This window comes from Nicotiana tabacum, chromosome 11 (assembly GCF_000715075.1).
Source record: "Nicotiana tabacum cultivar K326 chromosome 11, ASM71507v2, whole genome shotgun sequence".
Lineage (NCBI taxonomy): Eukaryota > Viridiplantae > Streptophyta > Magnoliopsida > Solanales > Solanaceae > Nicotiana > Nicotiana tabacum.
This window is the reverse complement of record NC_134090.1, coordinates 137,131,327-137,148,496: the sequence shown is the minus strand read 5'-3', so window position 1 is coordinate 137,148,496 and position 17,170 is coordinate 137,131,327. Positions and strand designations below refer to the sequence as shown.

General features: G+C 37.9%; 1 protein-coding gene across 3 annotated transcripts; it reads left to right on the top strand.

Moving 5' to 3' along the window:
* The first annotated feature begins 7,404 nt into the window (after window positions 1-7,404).
* On the top strand, window positions 7,405-14,570 carry LOC107774287 (uncharacterized). 3 transcript variants are annotated; one of them, XM_016593781.2, is made up of 2 exons: window positions 7,405-8,447; window positions 14,020-14,570. In XM_016593781.2, the coding sequence occupies exon 1, from the start codon at window positions 7,512-7,514 to the stop codon at window positions 8,421-8,423; it is 912 nt and encodes a 303-aa protein (XP_016449267.1). In that variant the 5' UTR covers window positions 7,405-7,511; the 3' UTR covers window positions 8,424-8,447; window positions 14,020-14,570. The 3 variants fall into 3 exon arrangements, with proteins under 3 accessions (XP_016449267.1, XP_016449266.1, XP_016449265.1); XM_016593780.2 differs by lacking the exon at window positions 14,020-14,570 and adding an exon at window positions 9,987-10,330 and having other exon boundaries at window positions 7,406-8,447; XM_016593779.2 differs by lacking the exon at window positions 14,020-14,570 and adding an exon at window positions 12,231-12,492 and having other exon boundaries at window positions 7,407-8,447.
* Window positions 14,571-17,170: the final 2,600 nt, after the last annotated feature.

Sequence of the window (17,170 nt, the reverse complement as noted above, 5' to 3'; positions counted from 1 at the left end):
TATCTGTTGGTTCTTCAACCCCAGTGTTTGCGCATTGTTGGCAAGCTGATCCTGGAACATCTCCATTTGCCTTTCCATTCTGGTCATTGCATCGTAGCATTGCCTTCTGTCGGCTTGGGCATCTCGTGTTTGCTTGAGGATCCTTTTTCGAAGAGAGGCGTTCGTTTCCCTTAATGTCCCGATGCTTAGTTCATACTCCCTTATGACTCGTTGCAGGCGCTGCCTCCGAGCCATCGCACCCTTTGCCCACTTGGTTCGCAATTTTGCTGTGCTGGCCCTGGCTTTTTCCAAATCTTCCTGGCATTCCGCAACCTGATCCTTTAACCATGCTATCAATCTTTTATCCGCCCGGCTTCTCAGCTGGCTATTAGCCTCTTTTTTCATTCTCCGGATCTGAGCTTTGAGGATCTCGCCTTCTCTGATTAACTTGTTCTTTTCTCCCTTGTGGGAAGCAGACTGTAATTGGCAATCAAACCTCATATCCTGAACTTGTTGCTTCAGTTTGCCTGCTTTGACAAGATATTCCTGCTCTTTGGCCAACCAGCCCCACTGTTCTTGTGAAGATTTGGCAAATTCTTGCAGGTGAGGTCTTTTGGTCGGTCTTCCAGATGATGTCTCCCCTTTGTACCAGGCCTGATACCCGGGCGAAACTTCCCCTTTTGCCCGATTCATTACACAAGTATTTGCTTCTAAGTATTGACATTGGCTCCAAATTTGACGAACCCTTGCTTCAGGAAACTGGCCGTCGGGACTGATCTCGATTACCTGGATGCTCAGATCCTCGTCTTTCGGCACTATCTGATACCTCCCAAGTTGCCTTAAAACCCGATGTGGCGCGTATGGTTGAATGCTCTTAAGTCCCATTAAGAGAAAATGGGGCCTGGCTGCTGGCATGTATATGACTTCGTCGATCGGTAACCATCCTAGCGCCCACTGTATTTGACTGGCGTTGAGGGTATGGAAATATGAGGTCCATGCTGTGACTCCTTCTGGTAGGTAGGTTTCATTAACTCTGGTATAGAACTCCTCTATGCAGGTCTTTCCAGCGGATCCATGGCTCAGAAACTGGGCTCGGTGACATAGGTGTTCGGTCATCCACATTTGCAACAACAAATTGCAACCCTCGAAAAAGCTTCCTCGGGCTTTGCAAGAAGTGAGTGCCCGGAATATATCAGATACTATCATGGGCGCCAACGTACTATCACTCTGTGTGAGCAACGTACTGACGACCCCTGCTATCTTTATGTCAATATTCCCGTCTTTTCTTGGGAATACTAGTAGTCCTAAGAAAGCTATCATGAAAGCAATCCGTCTATGTTCTTCCCACTTTTGGCGATTACCTTTGCTGCACAACTGGTTTTCTGGCTTGTCGAATCCTCCTATGTGACCATATCTTTGATATATGAAACTCATGCTGCAAAAACCTTTTGCCAAGTCAGGGTTATGGATTGTTCTGACTATCTTTAAGGAGTCCAGGAACCGGTGTATTGCTACAGCTCTTGGAGCAATCAGATATTTGTGTCTCAAAGGAGTCTCAGCGCTGCCGATATACCCTGCTATTTCTTCTAAAGTTGGGGTAAGTTCAAAATCTGAGAAACGGAAGACATTGTGCGCAGGATCCCAGTGGGGGACTAGTGCCCTTATGATATCTCCTCGTGGCCTGATATCCAACAAACTCGTGAGGCCTTTCAGATACTTCTTGATTTCGTCATGCCCTTCTTTGCCCAAATCATTCCACCAGAGCCGCAATTGGAGGGGAATTTTACTCATGATTAAAAAGGGTTCATTCGGCATCGTGCTCATTCTGCACATTTATTAATAAGCTTTTAACAAACGATAATTATCCTGATAAAAACAAAATATATGCGATTTTTTGTGAATTTTGAATTTTCGTATATATATATAAAAAAACTTTCTAAAGAAGTTAATAACGGAAAATATTTTGGATTTTTGTTTCGAAAACTGGGAGCCTGAAAGGACTTTTCTAGACCTTTAGCAAGACAAATACTTTTGCCACAAATAAAGATATATATACATTTTGAAGTAAAGAAAAACTTTTGAATTTTTCACTTATATATATATACATATATTTGCAACAAATAATAAAAGTTAAGACAAAATAAGACTCTTTTTTTATTATTATTATTATTATTTTCATAAGAAAAACATTTTAAGAATAGGGTCTTTTTTTTTTTTAAATTTTTTATGACAAGACAAACTATATATTTCTATTGATATTTTATTTTTTGAAAGACAGAACAACGACTTTTCAAAATTTTGGCAGAGTTTTGACAGTATTTGTTTTTTTTCTTTTTTTTTTCAACAATAAACAATCAATTCCTAACCGTTATTTCCTTTTTTTTTCACAATATTCCAAATATTCAAACATCGGTCAGCATGCGGGCATGAGACAAATAAATGCACGGAAAACAATAGGATGCACCAGAATGGTCTTTTCATATCAGGTTGCTAGTCCTAGACGGACCCAACCCCTGTGTTAAGTCCCCTAAGTCATATGCAACGTGATGCAAATAAGCGTTCCTACTAGGGATCCGGCATGAAGTCACGTTATTCTATGTTCAAAACCTGGGTCAGTGTTCTAGACAGTGTACCCGAGCGGACAACTCGAGTTGAGGAAGGAGCTCCTTTCCGGGAACCAAAAGGCCAGCCGGCTTAGAAACTTTCCGAGCCTCTTTTATTTAGGGTATGACACTAACAGAATAAGGAGTCTCAACCAGTGAGCACATCCCCGGAGGTAAGAAGAGAAAGGTTTCGGCACAGTTTATATACAGTTCAAATAATATCAAAGCGGTAACAGCAGCATTTAGCACACTAGGATCAAAACATGTAATAATCAGATAATAAATAAAGCCGAATAATAACAATTATTCTAAGCTCGAATTCTTAACCCTGAACCAGTGGTTCTGGGTCTCATCCCCAGCAGAGTTGCCAGAGCTGTCACACCTCCTTTTTACGCGCCCGGGGCGCAGGGGAGTTTTTTCCAATTAAAGGACAATCGAAACGGGATTGGTTTAATTATTTCAGAGTCGCCACTTGGAAGATTTAGGGTGTCCCAAGTCACCAATTTTAATCCCGAATCGAGGAAAAGAATGACTCTATATTATGGTCTGCGTATCAGAAATCCGGATAAGGAATTCTGTTAACCCAGGAGAAGGTGTTAGGCATTCCCGAGTTCCGTGATTCTAGCACGGTCGCTCAATTGTTATATTCGGCTTGGTTATCTGATTTTATACAAGTATGAACTTATGTGCCACTTTTATCTTTTAACCGCTTTTATCATTCACTGTTATTTTTGTAGGACTTGCAACGTTGTGAAAATGTATCTCGAACCGCGTTACAATCAATGTACCCGTGGTCGTCGACACACTTTGACTCCGTTGAGATTTGGATTTGGGTCACATCAATGTGCACCCGAGTTTACGAAGGTAAGATTTATTAAGGCGCGTCCTAAAGAGTCTAGCGTATTGTTATTTTAGGAAGGTTGTGAGATTTGCTAAACAACCCGTCCTGGAAACTAAATGCTTCACTAATATACATTTAACAAGGGTCCCGCATCTGCGTTTTGTTTATTTTTATCGAGGCTCATCTTGTTGTTATTTTTAAAGGATATCCTATAGCAATCTTGTCGTGTTTGTCTCTATCAATTGAAAGCAGTAAATAGCCTTAGTTGATTATAAAACCGGATTTAAAGTGCTTTTACAGAATAATAAAACGTGACTGCACTTATGGACAACTAGCCGCAAATCATGGGCCCAAACCTAGCTCATGCGAGATGGCCAGACTTGGGCCCTGTTTTTCCGATACAGGCCTAACTGATTTTTCGATTTGGGCTCGGCCTTCCTGAGGTTGAGGCCTAGAACTGATTCTTTGTTCTTTATCAGTTTATATGTGACAAACTAGCAAAGGGGGAAAGAACTTTAACTCATGTGGGTAGTTTTCCTATTTTGGCCTACATTATAGAATGTACTACACCATCAGACTAAGTCTAAAATACAATCTATTACCCTGGGAATGTTTTTCACCTAACAGCATACATACATGACTATCATTCATTAACCTACATTGATATACTGAGCATGCAGGCTACTTCTATTATACAAACGAAAATGTAACTATTTTATGACATTTAATGTAACAGTTCATGTATACATAAAAACAATCTGCAGGTCCTCTCTTTTGCATTCATGCTCAAACTCTCAATTACATTGATGGTATCAATTGTGTACCTGGTAAGGAAAGGAAAGGAAGAAGGAGAGTGATCAGTTGAGTAGTGTGCAGTAATCACAGCATCAACAGATACACAGCAACAGCACAGCAACAAACCAACAACCAAGATTGTTTTCCACAGTCCACGAACAACCAACAATGATTCCCAGAATAAATGAAACCAGCAAATAGTCGAGTGCCAAACCAATAATTCCAGACGAAGAGTAATGAACACCAGAAGTAAAAGAAGTTCAATGCAGCAAATACCAACAGTTCAGCAACCAACAAACAGCTCAGTCACTGCAGACGACGGAACTTGGCCAAGACAGCTTGACCAATATGAATTCTTGTTCAACTTTCAGATGGTGTTTGGTTACAATCTATTTGGAAACTAACTTATGTTTTTCGGCTTTCTTTAAACTCAGTAAACCTCTCTTCAGATTAAAACTCTAGCCTTAAGACTGAAAATTTTCACTTTGTTTTTCTCTTTTTTTCTGAAGACTAAAAAAGTCCAGCCCTTTTTTAAGTTTTCCACTGGCCTATTTATAAGCCAAAGTGACCAAGTGCAGCTAAGCTGCCCTCATCTGCAACTTGCAGCCTGCCCATACCCCTTAAAACCCATGCCTAAGCATCTTTTGGTGCCAGCCCCTTTATTCCCCACGCCTGGTTTTTGTTTAATCAAGAGTTATGGGCATCATTTTATTATTCATTTTAAGCCCCATACTCTCATGTCTTGCTCCCCATTGGTATTAGTTTAATCCTAAATTAGTACCCTACTTGTCAGCTCATTTAAACTAATCTTTCTGTCCTTTTTAACACCCCAGAATACCCCTGCTTAACCTTGATTATTACTGCCCTGCCTATTGCAGCATCAGGGCAGTTTTGAACTGATGAAAGTTCAAATTCAAGGCTGCCTGGACTGAACCTTTCCAGTCATTTTTCACAATGCAAACAAACCATTTTAAACAATGTTGGGGCATTCAGTTAGTGGCAACATTCAATTAGTCCTGTGACATTATTAGCTCATTCGATTCATTAGTTATAGAAAACTAATCAACGACATTTATCGAGTCGACTATACTAATTATAGCAGGTAATAATCAGTCGCTCATATAAACAATACGTTCGGGGACCTAAAGGGTATCAGACAACTTTTGTTAAATTACTGGGCCTATATGAATTAGTTCCTTTGACGATTAATCTAACTGACGATCATGTTTATCACAGAGTGTATTCAGAACAAACAGAAGACAATCGACCAAATAAAGGGCCTTTAACAGAGATGGAAGAAATCCGAAATAAAAATAACAACATAACAAACAAACACAACAGAACATGCTGACAGCTTAAGTAGAACTAAAACAAAAGAAAGAAAAACTTACCAAAAAGGTTTGAAATAAAAAATGACCCAAATTTTGATTCAACTTCGAACCCTTGAGGCCGAACAAACTTTAATCAGGGTGTTCTCACATGAGAACACCTTGATTAAGGTCTATTAGACCTCAAACCCTTGTCAAGACTGGCCGGGTTCCCCAGGTGCATGTGTCCTAAGGTCTGGATTTCCAGATCTGATTTTTAAGGAGTTGTGGGTAGATTCGGACCAAACCAAGCTTGGTTTGGTCACGAGGAAGGTCAGGGGGTGTCTGGTATGAATATGGGGTGGTTTGGCATAGATCCGGGTTCGACTCAAATCTTCAAATGAAGATTCGAGACGAACGAAAGTGATTCGAGGCTAGGGAGTAACAGATCCATGTTCAGGAGAGTGAGGGGGTCTTAGGGTGTTCAGGAGGTGGTCACCGGCGTTCGTGCCGCCGGCTTTTGGTGGAAGGGAAACTAGGGCGGCGTTAGGGTTTGGGGGTTTCAGGGTTCGGGGAAGGAGATGACTGAAGGGTGGGGTTGGTATAGGGGGTGCGGGGTACGATAGGAGGCTTATATACGGGGAGGCTGATTGGATCTGAGCCGTTAGATCAGATGATCTCAACGGCTTAGATCTGATACTGAGAAATGAGACGGGGTCGTTTGGTAGTTAAACGGGGTCGTTTGGTTTAAGTGAGGGGTCGAATCGGATTGGTTATTGGGTCGGGTTTGAACACGGGTTGCTGAAAATGATCCTGGACCGTTGGATTGGATTGATTGGAACGGCTGAGATGGATTGGCCTGAAACGGTGTCGTTTCAGGAGGTGTCTGGGCAACCGGATTTGGACTAGGCCTGAGTGCTGGTTGGGCCAGTTATTTTGTTTAATTTTTGGCCCAAACCGATTTCCTTCACTTTTGTTTTTCTAATTTCATTTTTTTCTTTTAAAACAAAAATAAAAATAATAAATAATAAAAATAACGAAATTAAAACTAAACAACAATGCAACATTTTAACACAATTATCACAAAAATTATTTAAGTAAGTTAACTAAAAGCCTAGAACGAACGATGCACACATATATATATTTTTTTGAATTTTCTTTTACTGACCGAATTATGGTTTAATCATTTTGAATTTTCTTTTACTGACCGAATTATGGTTTAATCATCCTAACATACATATTTTGTATTTTTGTTTGTTAATGATTAAATGCAAAAATGGACAGATCCACAAATGACTAACAACACATGTCACGAAAACTCGAACAATTTGTACAGCGAAACCATTTGTTACTATTTTTATTTTCTTTTGGAGCGATTGCTCGTAAAGCAAAAATCACGTGCTTACAGTGACTGATAACTATGATGGATTATATATAGCGTTGGTTGATAGTCGTAATCGATGGTTGTTATGGTAATGGTGGTTGATGGTGATGGTTGTAAATGATGGCTAGTGATGGTGACAATTGACATTTGTACTTGGTAGCGATGATGGTTGTGGTTGAGGATTGATACTAATTGGCGATGGAAGTGGTGGTGGTAGTCTATAATGGTGGGGAATGACGATAACAATAGTGGCTATGGTTAGTGGTGAAATATCATTTTTTTCAATAAATTCTTGAATATGTTAAGATATATCAGACTCACTGTGAAATTAAAAAAATAATTTGAATTATTAAGATTCAAATCTAACAAATAAATACATATAATATCTGATATCCGAATAATTAAGATTCAAAACAAATAGGGTCCTAGTCTTTATCAAAAAAATGTTTGACCACCAATTCATATGAAGAGAAGGTTACATTAAAAAAAGGGCAAGAGAAAAAGAAAATAACAAAATCAATTGTCAAGAGTATTGGGTATGAGTAGGTGAGAGTTGTGTGAAATTAAGTTGGGAATGTGACTCGAATTCGAATAGTGCAGCAATGGCAACCCTGATGTATCACATGTTCTCCTCGTCTGCACTGCTATCCCTCGGACTCTACCACCTCATTTCCACCACCCGAAACCACCACCTCAAATCTCCTCGTGGTGACTACACCGCCAAACCCTACCACCCCATCTCCGCCTTCTCCTCCCGTCTCCGCCACCTCCCTTTATATCTCCTCCTCCTCTGCCTCCTCATCTCCTTAATCCACCAATCCTTTATCTCTTTCGACGCCGATCCTCTCCTCAAAGGCCGCACTCCTGTCCACCGCTTCACCTCTCTCCAAGCCGCTGCCGTCATTTTCTCTTTCCTCCTCTTAACCCTCGTTCTCCTTATCTCCGAGTCAACTTCGCTCCTCCCGCTCCCTCCCGATCTCTTTTTTGCCCTAGCATCCGCACTTTTCTACCTCCACTACTCCGTCTCCTCAAACTCCGCCTCCGTTCAGACCTCCGATCTTCAAGCCAAGTGCGATTCCGTTTCCGCTAACATTTCCTTACTCTCCTCTCTTCTCTGTCTCCTCATCGCCTTTCAACCCAGGCTTTTCCTCGCTGACGTGGCGCTCGCGGGTTCGGTGTGTCTACAGGGTCTGTGGGTACTACAGACGGGACTTTCGCTCTACGTTGATGCTTTCATACCTGATGGTTGTCATAAGCTGTTGGATGTTGTGACTGGAGTTGAGGGATCTACCAAGTGTGATCTCGAGGATTCTAAGCTCAGGGCTGTCGCTATCCTCGACTTGGTCTTTGTGCTCCATGTGCTGTTTGTGTTGCTCGTCGTGATTGTTACTTATGCTGCTGTTGCTAAAACTGTTGGTATCAGGAGATTTGGCTCTTATGAGGCACTGCCCAACCCCAACACTGCTGACTCCAATCATATACAGATGAAGGCTTTGACCGGAACTCAGGCTTGATCATATATTTCTGCACTGCACTAGGTATCATCCTTGCTTGTGGATAATAAAAACATATATTGTAAAGAACTACACTACTTCTAGTTTTCTTATGATCAGTCTTTTTTCTCCTTACTTGAATGGGGGTTAATGGTTCTAGAAAACTGCCAAATGTTGCATAAACAATAATGCAAATAGCAGGGCTTTAGTTTAAAACTTGACGTCACAAAAGAGAAATCAATATTCACCTATAAAAAGCGAAAAAACTTACATGATGAAAGATGTGTTAAGCATTAAGGGAATTGAAGGGAACTATGGCGAAATGTAAAAGAGATACATTGCTCATTATATATGATATTTTTGAACACAATATATCAAGCAAACTTACTGCTTTTAATTACTTTGAAAGATATAAAAAACAATTAGATTATTCATAGTACTTGCCAGAAAAGAAGAAAGGAAAAGAGGATTCTCCAGATTAATTATCTACATTCTGTATTGGCCTTTGAGATGGTTGTGTTGAGTGTTGATTAATGTTCGTCCCCTTAACACATGCTTTATCGAATCTCCTAGTTGGCCATTTTATTTTAACAAATGCCCTTTTTTCTCTTCTCTAATTCTTCCTGTCCTCTCCATTATTTACGGGCGCATTCCTCCAAAAAATGAATTCGTATAAAGAAAACAAGTGGACCGATAGTGAATGATATGTATAGCAAGTTGTATATCACAGATCCTTGGACCTGTATTTACAGATACACATACCTAATATAGGGATGACACAATTGTAATTGCCTTATAAAGCTTTGGAAATTCCTGAACTTCTTGGGCACCCTTGAGTCTTGTTAGACATCTATTCTCCTTTTTCTCACATATATCATATTGAAACTCTACTACACGTTCATTGGAAGGGTTAAGTATTGTAGATTTGCTTGGGAGAGAGTCTCTCATTTACCGTCTTGGTTCATTTTCTTCTGAGCTACGTTCACTCCAAGGTTGATGCGATGATTCAATTATCCTGATCCTATAGACCCCTACAGAAGAACATTATTTTGCTTGACCTGTAAACCAACTCATTTGGTGGGATGATAGTTGGCGAGAATTCCTTAAGGACCCTTTCAGCCCAAAGATGCACCGGGAAGTTATTATTCTGGATCCACCTTTTAATCTGTTCCGTGCCCTTTCTGCAAAACATTGCTGCTGAAATTTGGAGGGTTGATGAGAGCTCCTTACGGACACGGAAATATTTCCCGAGCAAATATTTGGTGGCTGCTGTGAAAAGTGAAAAAGTGGTGTTGGTTTTTGCCTAACACTAACGAAAAGTGGCTTTTTACTTGCGGCAGACCTGTGTTTGCCGGAAAAAGACTTCCGGGTGACTGATTTCTCTTCCCGGAGTCGTTGGAATTTATGCATAGCGATAAATCTCTCACGATTGTTTGATACCATATGAGAATGCACTGGAGAAAAATCTATTATTCATATTCTATTAATTATAATACAATGAGCCCTATTTATACAATACATATCATACTCCTATTCTACGTGGGACTAGGACTAATTCATATTATGTACATAACTATCTAACAGTTGCATTCAATGGGGGAATGATAAAGCTTCAATGAGTATTGATTTCAAAAATTGGGCCAAGAATACCTGGAGACTGGCAGCAAATATCAAGGAGACAGAGTAGCTGAAGCAATAAAAGCCAAATAATGGGGCAAATTTTGGAAGAGTTGGTTGGCAAGCTGCACGACCCGAAGCTCCTCTTTGCCTCTTCAAAAATAGTTGTAAAATATAAAGTACCTGTATTTACACATACACATACATGATATAGGAATGGCTCACTTGTAATTCCCTTACAAAAGCTTAGGCAATTCCTGAACTTTTTGGGCACTCTTGAGTCTTGTTAGAAATCGATTCTCCTATTTCTAGCATATATCATACGAAACTCTACTATACGTCCATTGGAAGGGTTAGGTATTGTACATTTGCTTGGGGGAGACTATTAATGCCAATCATGACATGATATTCTGTTTGGTGCGAGGCCTGGGCTTGTAGAAACCTTAAAGAACTTGAAGAGCGTATCGCAGGGTGTTAGCTATGTTCTATGCAGAACTGGGTAGACCCATAATTTTCTTGGAGGTTTTTGTGCTCAGTCGACTGAACCTTCTGATAAAATATACCTCTGCCGATTATAGCATCACCAACCAAAGTTGCGTGAGGTATTCTCTTAGATCCTGAGAAGAAACAGAAAGATGTTACATCAGGCAGGAGATTATAAAAGAAGAGCTTCGTCTATTAGTAAACAGAGGATCAACACATCCTTGGAATAAGCGAATCCTACCCCTCTTGTACGAAATTTGTTTGCTCGTAATGAACTGCTTAATAAAATGGGTATGGTAAATGTTATTTTAATACTTAATTTTATTACGACCTGTGTCTAATCCTTTAGTTCTACAGATCTTCAGTAGTTTTATATTTTAAGATTGAGATAAAAGAGAAACAGTAGTTCACCTTGGCCTTGAGCTAAATTTCTATGGTTGCCAGTTTGGCGTATGGTTCTCTGAGTTAATAAAGCTATTCCAGCTTGTATACAGCCCAAAAATTGGTGTACCCCTTCAATATAGAACGAAATAAGCATTTATTTGGTCATTTTTTTGTGTTGCCCCTGTTTTGGATGCTTCAGAAGTTCAAAAATACTTACTCGAAAGACGGGGTGATTTTATTAATTTGAGCAGGATCAAACTCTTACTAGCTCTATAAATAGCTCCTATTCATGACTTGCAGCCTGCGCAGAGTTCACTTGTAGCAGTGCAAACTTCAGGCCTCGGGTCTGAAGTTCACTTGTAGCACCGCAAACTTCATACCTCGTGTCTGAAGTTCATTTATAGGAGTGCAAACTTCTGACCTCATTCTCTGGTAATCATAAAACACCGCCAAAATTGCACACCCATGGTGTAACCACCTGTATCCATTTACATGTAGCAATGAGTATATCCGGTGGAAATGCCAAACCTGAACTTAATCATCACATCTGGAGCAATCATGCTCTTTCTTATGCCTCCTACAAGTTTGAGTCACTAACTAAAAGCATCACAGAAGAATATGAATGTGTTTATACTTTGTCCGTCTAAAAGCATTTGGATGTGGCAATATAGCCCTAAGACATCTATTAAAGATATGTTGACTTCTGGTTGGCTTAGTTCTGATGGGAAAAAGAGAAGACCTGTTAAACATTTTATAGTTGATGGAGTTTTGGGTTTTACTTGTGGTGTAGCTAATGGTATCCCGGTTTTCTATGTCCACACTATTAGCTGTCTTTGGATCTTATTTTGCCTGCCTTAATTCATTGAATTGGTGAATATCCTTTCAAAGGTTTGTAAATCTTTCAGAAGTCTATAACTACTAGTGTTAAGTCTCATGTCTGCAGCTTTCTTTTTACTGGGTAGTCAACTGAAATGTGTAAAAACACAATCGTTTTTTATAGCAAAAATTTCTTCTTATGGTCATGAACTTCGCCTATGTGAGGGTCTAAAGTTTCACTTGTAGCAGTGCAAACTTCAGACGATGGTCAAGGAGTGTAGTGTTTTTTATGCAGGCTCTTGGTGTTCTTGTTATCACTTATCAATTTATTTCCTAATTTTCAACGAAGTACGTACCGTATGTTTAACAAGGCCATATTTATAGATAAAAGGGAGTGATTGCTTACTGTGGTCAAACCATATTGGTTTTGCGATAGTGCTGCTATTCGTGTTGCATTTGTAAATGAATGTGATGTATGATTAGCAATTTCATATCATTCAATGATCTCTAGTGCATCTGTGATTGCAGAGTGGTGGTTTCTTTCACTTGATGAAAACATTTGCAGGAGATTAGTAGAAGATGAGCTCCATGATCTGAAACAAGAAATCCATAACATAAGTAGGGTTTCCCAGGTATCTCCGGTGATTGACTGTAAGAGTTGAAAGGGCTTTGCTACCACGAAGCCATGGTATGGGAGATGGGGGTATTTTTGTCCAACTGTTAGTTACTTATTACAAAGCGGCTGAATTTCAAATAGGAGTAGTTATTAAAATACCGGCTTGGTTTTAAACTGTGGTCTTAAAATAGGCTATTTGTGCACTTCCCCCGACAAATTCTTGGATTAAGTGATAGAGTCCTAACCCTTCTGTCCGATATTTCTTTGCTCGTAATGAACTGCTTGCGGAATCAAATGAGTGGTAAATATTTTTTAATTTCCTCTTACATGTATCTCCATTTGATTACGACATGTCTAACCCGTTAGTTCTACAGATTCTTTAATGGTTTCCTGTTTTACATTGAGATTAAACAGAAACAGTAGTCGACCTTGGCCTTGAGGTTGCCAGCTTGGGGCATTATTCTCTGAGTTAATTAAGCTATTCCAGCTTGTATAATAGAGCCCAAAAATTGATGTACCCCTTTTTGAAGATAAAATTTGGGGTATCCCTTCCCGGTAGATCAACGTCCAAAAGTGAAATACGTGAATTGGAGGAACAAACTTATTCCTACAAAAATCGAAAGGATTAACAATCTCAATCTTTCAAACTTAGATAAGTGTGCTTATTTGTATGGGGAGCTTCTAGTCGAGTTCACATATTCAATAATATGCATGTGATTCTTTATATCAGTGAGTGTTGGAGGACTCCCCCCATTTAAAAAAACTATTACGTACAGCATGGCTAAGAGTGTGGTTTTCATGAAGTTTCAATATTTAGTTTTTTTTTTCTTGAATCAGAATGCAGGGAAACCCCTCTTGTCCAGTGGGAAATGAGCATTGGTTTGGTCATAATTCTTTTTGCCCTTGTTTTGGATCCTTCATAAGTTTCAAAATTCTTAAATCTAGAGACAGAGGGCTGCTTTTACTTAAAGCAGGATCGAGTTCATTATTAAATAGCTCCTGCAGCTACGGGTATACAAAGGAAACCGACAAGCCGCACCAACCCGATAATCCGAGTCAAACCGAGAAAAAAAAACCTAACTATGGTTTGGTGTTGGAAAAAAAAGCCCAACTATAATTGGTTTGGTTTGGTGTTAACTAAAGAAAGTCAAATCGAAACTAAACGAACCCGACATTACATATATAGAAATTTTAGATATATTTTATATATAAATATACTTATTGTGATGTAATTTATAAATATTTCTTAAAAGATTTCATAAGTTTATCTTTTAAGGTATTATTTCAATGTTGGACTTAGAACTTTTGAATGTTCCAATAAGTTTTATTGGTAAAAATTGCACAGCGCGCCCTATTTGGTCGCCACCATTTAACCTATACCCATTTTTTAAAAAAGTTTTAACTTGTACCCACTTTTTAAATAACTTCAGCCCCCTTTTTCCTCCTTCCCCTCCTCCTCAAAGTTTTATCTTTTCTTTTTTCAGAAGTAAGGTTCATCCCTATCTGCTTCTTCTTATTTCTCCGGTGAGTCCTATAAATTTTCAATCATTTTTTCCTTTTTGCCGACACCCTCAGCTGTAAAGGTTCTATCTTGGTTTTGCAACTTGAATTTTATGCACCTTGTGGTTGAAAATGAATTGAGTGGGAAGAGAATAGGAATATCTACTGTTAGCACTAACAAAATGAACTCTTGTCGTGCAGAATCTATTGGAATGAGGACTGGAGATGATTCTGAGCCACTGGTATGAAACGGTTCTACGTTGTTGGACTGTTTGAGATAAGTATATAAAGAAGAGAAGTTTCAAAGTTGTCTGTCGTACTTCAGCAAATAGCAGCAAATAAAATTAAAGTCACAGCTTTAAGTTACTTCGTGTGGGTAGTTACAAAACAAAAACTTTCGCTAGTTACAAAATAAAAACTTCAGTTCTAGAGCTGAAGTTCGCCAGTTACAAAAACAAAAATTTCAGTAATTACAAACAAAAACTTCAGCATAGAGAACAAAACTTCAGCTACTATGCTTAAGTTCAACAATTACAAACAAAAACTTCAGCACACTTGGCGTTTACTAGAATGCTGAAGTTTTGTGTGATTGTCTTTGCTACTTCAGCCCCGTATGCTGAAGTTATGCGAAAAAGTGGGTACGCTTGTAATTTTTTTTGTAAAGCGGGCACAAGTTAAAATGTGACCCAAAAAGCGGGTATAGATGCAAATGCCCCGTTTTATTGCCATTAACATTAGTAAATTAAATAGTACTAATAAAAGCCCAAACCAAAATCAAATCAATACTAATGCTAACAAAATACATTCAATTCAATACTACGAACGTGAATGTATTAAATATCTATTTTTTATTTTGTAATAATTTAGATAAAAATGCATAACCTATTTTTATTTTTTCTTTAGAGTTTTGTCATGTAATTAATACTCCCTTATTAGTCTGCTTATTTTAGCATAACTTAGTACTTTTAGATTATGTTTATTTTTGTTATGGCTTTTTAATTAGCAATATTTATATTACATATTTTATTGTCTTTATTGTTGAATATTTTAGGATAATGCCATGACATATCTCATATTTTGTATTATTTTCTTGAAAAATACTTTATATAGTTGTATCTTACTAGGACTAAAGAAATATTTTGAGCATAATTTATATGTTTTGCTCTACGAAGATTTTACCGGAAAAAACCCAAATAACCAGAAAATCCCGAGAAAACCCGAGAGCGAAAAACCCGAGTTTTATTGGTTTGGTTTGATCTTTAAATTTAATAACCCGATATAATTGATTTGATTTGGTAATTATAAAATCCGAACCAACCCGACCTATGTACACCCTACGTGGAGCTATCAATAAATGAGAATAGCACAATCCTGTAGTTTTTTCATTCAGTAATTTTGGGTTATGAACCCACTTGCCCAGCTTCATGAGATCCTTTTGCGTGCAATCATCTAATAATCTCATATACCATAAGGATGCGAGGTTCCAATTTCTTTCCTCTTGTTCTTCCTAATAATGCTATTAAGTCCCATTTGCACAACTGGTTTCAGACTCGTAAAACCTTTGACATATCTTAACAACCTTGTACATGTAGAAGGTGACAAGGAAAACAATTTTTTCTTCTGTCGCAAAATAAACATTCTATTAGATACAGATAGAGTTAGGCAATTTTTATGTGGAAGTAAAGGTCTGTTCTCTAGTTAGCCCTTCTGTCACATATGAAGAGAGAGAATCTAAACATCTTGTCACATATACTTACTTGTTTACAGGATATGAAGTATCAGGTTTGCTGTTATTTAGTAATATCGGGTACGAAGTATACATATACTCGATCCTCTTGTATATCAAAACAAATGAAGGATACATGTAAAATAACTAATTTCCAAGTCCAAGTCCAAAAATTGCTCGACTACATTACTGAAAACCCTGTCCTGATTGAAATGATAAACAACGCTATAATTCAATTCAGGCACTGAGCTTGTAAAAACTAAAGCAGCTGCAATGGGTCATCAACCTAATTAGATACTTCAAACGACGGAAGTCATTGGGTCATCAACCTAATAAGAAATCAGAGTTAAGGGTGTACATAGGTCGGGTTTGTTCGGATTTTATAATTACCAAACCAAATCAATTGTGTCGAGTTATTAAATTTAAAGACCAAACCAAACCAATAAAACTCGGGTTTTTCACTCTCGGTATTTCTCGGATTTTCTGGTTATTTGGGTTTTTTTCGGGGTTTTTTTCCGGTAAAATCTTCGTAGAACAAAACATATAAATTATGCTCAAAATATTTCTTTAGTCCTAGTAAGATACAACTATATAAAATATTTTTCAAGAAAATAATACAAAATATGAGATATGTCATGGCATTATCCTAAAATATTCAACAATAAAAAAAATAAAATATGTAATATAAATATTGCTAATTAAAAAGCCATAATAAAAATAAACATAATTTAAAATACTAAGTAATTTTAAAATAAGTAGACTAATAAGGGAGTATTAATTACATGGCTAAACGCTAAAGAAAAAATAAAAATAGGTTATGCATTTTTATCTAAATTATTACAAAATAAAAAATAGATATTTAATATATTCTCGTCTGTAGTATTGAATTGAATGTATTTTGTTAGCATTAGTATTGATTTGATTTTGGTTTGGGTTTTTGTTAGTACTATTTAATTTACTAATGTTAATGGCAATAAAACGGGGCATTTGCATCTATACCCGCTTTTTGGGTCACGTTTTAACTTGTGCCTGCTTTGCAAAAATTACAAGCCTACCCACTTTTTCGCATAATTTCAGCATACAGGGCTGAAGTAGTAGACGGGCCTGAAGTAGCAAGTGTGTTGAATCAAGTGTGCTGAAATTTTTGTTTGTAATTGCTGAACTTAAGCATAGTAGCTGGAGTTTTGTTCTCTATTTGCTGAAGTTTTTGTTTGTAATTACACTAAATAAGCAAAAGTTTTTTTGTCCTGGATTCATTCTAGAGCTGATGTTTTTGTTTTGTAACTAGCAAACTTCAGCTCTAGAGCTGAAGTTTTTGTTTTGTAACTACCCACACGAAGTAACTTAAAGTTGTGGCTTTAATTTTATTTGCTGCTATTTGCTGAAGTACGACAGACAGCTTTGAAACTTCTCTTCTTTATATACTTATCTCAAGCAGTCCAACAACATAGAACCGTTTCACACCAGTGGCTCAGAATCATCTCCAGTCCTCATTCCAATAGATTCTGCACAATAAGAGTTCATTTTTGTTAGTGCTAACAGTAGATATTCCTATTCTCTTCCCACTCAATTCATTTTCAACCACAAGGTGCATAAAATTCAAGTTGCAAAACCAAGATAGAACCT

What these genes read in the sequence shown, in the direction of transcription:
- LOC107774287 (XM_016593781.2), top strand. Translation starts at nt 7,512, where the DNA reads ATGGCAACCCTGATGTATCACATGTTCTCCTCGTCTGCACTGCTATCC.